This window comes from Aegilops tauschii, chromosome 5 (genome assembly GCF_002575655.3).
Source record: "Aegilops tauschii subsp. strangulata cultivar AL8/78 chromosome 5, Aet v6.0, whole genome shotgun sequence".
Classification (NCBI taxonomy): domain Eukaryota; kingdom Viridiplantae; phylum Streptophyta; class Magnoliopsida; order Poales; family Poaceae; genus Aegilops; species Aegilops tauschii.
The window spans coordinates 181,704,689-181,708,488 of record NC_053039.3 but is presented as its reverse complement, the minus strand read 5'-3'; the positions used below and the strand labels follow the sequence as shown (position 1 = coordinate 181,708,488).

Below are 3,800 nucleotides of genomic sequence, written 5' to 3'. Positions count from 1 at the left end.
GCGCCGCATGGGCAGGCGAGTCCGTCACACCCCGTCGCCTCCCTGTCTATCTTAGGGGTGTGGCTCTGGGGTTGCGTACTACACATGTTTGCGCTACATTTTTGTGCACTGCATGGGTAGCATATTTCTTTATTGTTTTTCCCTCTTACGTATCATTTTTCTAGTGTACTGGTGTGCACTGCTTTGTTGCTTCTATATGCACTGCATTCGTCATAGTCCTGTGCTGCACGTGTACACATTTTGCACTGCGTGCATCCTTCTTTGTGCCAAAGTTGTGACTGGTTATGCCAACGCTGCGGAGTGCATGACTTACATTTAAGTACTGCATTAGGTGAACTAATTCTGTGTTGTGCACTTCACGAAAGTGCTTCTCTTGTGGTTCATTTTGAGCATGTACCGCACTTCATGCGCACATATAGTGAACTTCCTTGTAAGACTTTGGAGAACTGCACGCATTTTTTAGAGACCTATTACAGGACTGGCTGGGGCCTTATTGTAGCTGGGTGTTCAATTTTTTCCTTATCTGAAGCATTTTTTTCTTTTGGAGTATATATATTTTGTGGTAGTACAAATGATGTCATTTCTACTGCTTGCACCAACGTTGAGTACTGCACTGAATGAAAGTTGCTGCAGCCCCTTTGTTTTGCATTTGTGCATGTACTGCACTTCATGTATACACTCTGTGAACTGCGTTATTTTTCTTATGTGAACTGTATTCACGTTTTGGTATCACACATTAATTTTTTCAAAGTTTTCTGGATACTTGTTCTAACACAAACTAATTTCAGCGACAGCAATTGATCAGAAGCAAACTGTGACACATAAGCAAACAACAGAAATAAAATTTAATGATAATTCTAAAACGACATTGTTTTTACAAAAGAAATGTTCGATATGAAGCAATGGACATAACCAAAAGCTTGCATACATGAAACAAAGAACAACACAACGACTAAAGTAAAGTGAAACTAAAACATAACCCTGAATTATTTATAGTTGCTTTATTGGATTACAGCCTTGTTCTTCTTCTGCTTTGCTTCTTTGTCCCTTTTTGCCCTGTCCAGTCCCATGATGACATCCTAGATGATTCTCCATGACTCATATGTTGCGAATGCATCTATTGCTGCATACTTGATAAGCTTTTCTGGCAGTGGGCAGAATCCCCACAGAGTATGGTCCTCCTTGCGGTTAATTTTTTTGTTCATGTCATTGTAGTGAATGTCTATCATCCTGCCGGCAACATCAGCCAAAGAGTCAAACTTCTTTTTATTGTATGGGTCTCTCCATTCCACCTGAATATCAATGTAGTTGTCGGAGTTGATCTCCAAACCAGATAGCTTCAGCTGCTTTTGTCTCCTTCAATGGTGAATCTGACGAAGGTGTACTCACCATTCATCAGGACTTTGTCTAGTTCCATTGGCCTGCAAGATGTTTGTATAGAGTGAATATAGTTTATTTTCTTAGGAGTACCAATGTTTTTTGTTTCGTCCGAAACTGAACTACAATATGAATATCTGAATCTGTTACATTGAGTAGTTGCTAATAATTTGTTCATCATAACTAGTAAATCTGATAATATATTGCATAAACAATGCATGTTTTGTGCATGATTGTATTCTTGAACTGAATTTCATACATGTTTTGTATAGTAATGTTGCAGTTTTCTATTGTTCAGTCAAATAGTTTGTATTTGGTAAAACAAAATAAAACTGCATGTATTGCTAGATCATATAATTCAAGAATCGAGCACATGAGTGACATACATGGAGCCAGATGAAAACTGTCAATGAATTCATATGCCATGCTTTTCAAAAATGAAAACCAAAGTTTAAATAGTGGCGATTGCAGCGAGGAAAAAATCAATATTGACAATCAATAGTACAGATTGATAGTTATATTCTGACCTGTCTTTAGCTGCAGAGATGTGGTAGACAAGGCATTCTTTTTCTACGCATAGCTGGAGCACTGCTGCCCGCTGTGGCTTCACGTAGTGCGTGTACTCGACATCAATGCCGACTAGTTTGACGGGCATTCCGCCGAGCTTCCTCCTGAGCGTGGATAGCATCTTGTCCACGTCTTCACCCTTGCTTGTGCAAACGACGTGGAGCTTGTGGTTGCCGTGGAGGTCGACGTCGTGGAGCTCCCTAGTGTACCTGCGGCACTGCTTGTAAAGAGGTGCATCCGCCATGACTCTCCTCTGCTCTCGTGTTTGTTCTAGAGAGAAGTGGTTGGTGAAAGGAAGTTTGGAGAAGAAGATGCAATGGGGTTTTTTGGGGTACGAAGCAGTTGTGTTTTCTCCTCTGCTCTCCTGTGCTCTCCTTGACAGGACGTGGGAGAGGTGAGCGTGGTGGTAGCATGGTGGGGCTCTGTTTGTAGTTACGTGGCAACTACAGAGAGGTTCTGCTATCAGGAGGCTCTGTTAGTGCGTTGGAAATCCGGAACGTCGTGTCCTCTTTTTTCATGACTTGTTCAGGTATGCACGCAACTGTCAGAAAATGTGATGATTGTATTTTCGGTGAATTTTCCTATTAAGTGCACTTCTTTTATATCAGAACATAACTGCATACGTCCACGTAGTGTACTGCATGGAAGTGAAATTTATTCTTCGTGCACTAAATTATATCGGATTAGGATTGATACAGATGTACGCACATTTAGTTTCTTGATGGAGTTCTTTCATGCAGTTCTTTATTTTATAGCGGACTGCTTTGCTTAACTAACAGGACTACATTCTTCATTTTAGCAAGACTGCAATGCAGTAGAAGGAGAACTGCATTTCAGAAAAAAAAATACTTCGTGCTTCCACGTGGAGAACTGTATTGTTTTGCGTCGCGGACTGCATTTGAACTTTTACTTCGGGCTTTCTGCGTTTTATTTATTAATAACGAACTGTAGTTTCTGGCAGTGCCCACGCACATTTTTCTTTTGTTGTTGTTATTCATTTAAAAAATGTTTTCTAATTTTTCTTTGATGTTTTATTTTTTGAAGTTATTGTTTTTTCTTAGTGGGCCTTGTTGGGCTGTGTTCGCGGAGTAAAGACGCATTTGGGCCCAAGTCGGCCTGTGAGCACGGCTGGTTCCCGGTGCGTTGTGTGCAGCCTAATGTTTAGTCCCACCTCGCCCGCGGAAGGCGTGCCCGACCTGTTTATAAGCGCTGGCAAGGCAGCCATATCGAACTCCTCTGGTTACTTATTTGAGCGCTTATACACGGCGCTAGATGCTCTATGCTCTCTGACCTGTTGGCCCATTTGCGCCCGGCCCCATGCATTGTGGCTCAGAACGGCTCGCCTACGGTGGGCGGAGACCTACTACGAGACTGGCTGGGGCCGGATGCACATGTGGTGGTCAATTTTTTTCTTTGTATTTTCTATCTTAAGTATTTTTTTTCAACGTAGGGGCGTGCACTGGTTATCAAACTACTCTTGCACTGCATTGATCAGGGTTCTGTACTGCATGTGCACGCATTTCGTACTACATGTTCAGGTCTCATTTTTTGTTTTCATATTTTTGCTCTTACGTAATCTTTTTTTCAATGTAGGGGAGTGCACTTCTTAGTAAACATACCTGTACTGCATTGATTATGTTCCTGTACTGCACGTTCATATATTTCCGCACTACATTTTTTTCAATGTAGGGGCGTGCACTGCTTTGTAAACCATCTGTGCACTGCACTGGTCAGAGTTCTGTACTGCATGCGCACGCATTCCGTAGTACATGTACAGTTCTCATTTTTTGTTTTCATGTTTTTGCTCTTATGTAATCTTTTTTCCAATGTAGGGGGTGCACTGCTTAGTAAACATA

The 3,800-nt window shown here is 41.6% G+C and overlaps 1 protein-coding gene across 1 annotated transcript; it reads right to left on the bottom strand.

Annotated features, from left to right (window-relative positions):
- Nucleotides 1-1,339: 1,339 nt before the first annotated feature.
- LOC109732145 (uncharacterized) lies at nt 1,340-2,188 on the bottom strand. Its single transcript, XM_020291339.1, has 2 exons — nt 1,905-2,188; nt 1,340-1,421 (listed from the first exon to the last, which is right to left on the bottom strand). Exons 1-2 carry the CDS (start codon nt 2,186-2,188, stop codon nt 1,340-1,342), a joined length of 366 nt encoding a protein of 121 aa, XP_020146928.1.
- Between the last annotated feature and the right edge of the window lie 1,612 nt (nt 2,189-3,800).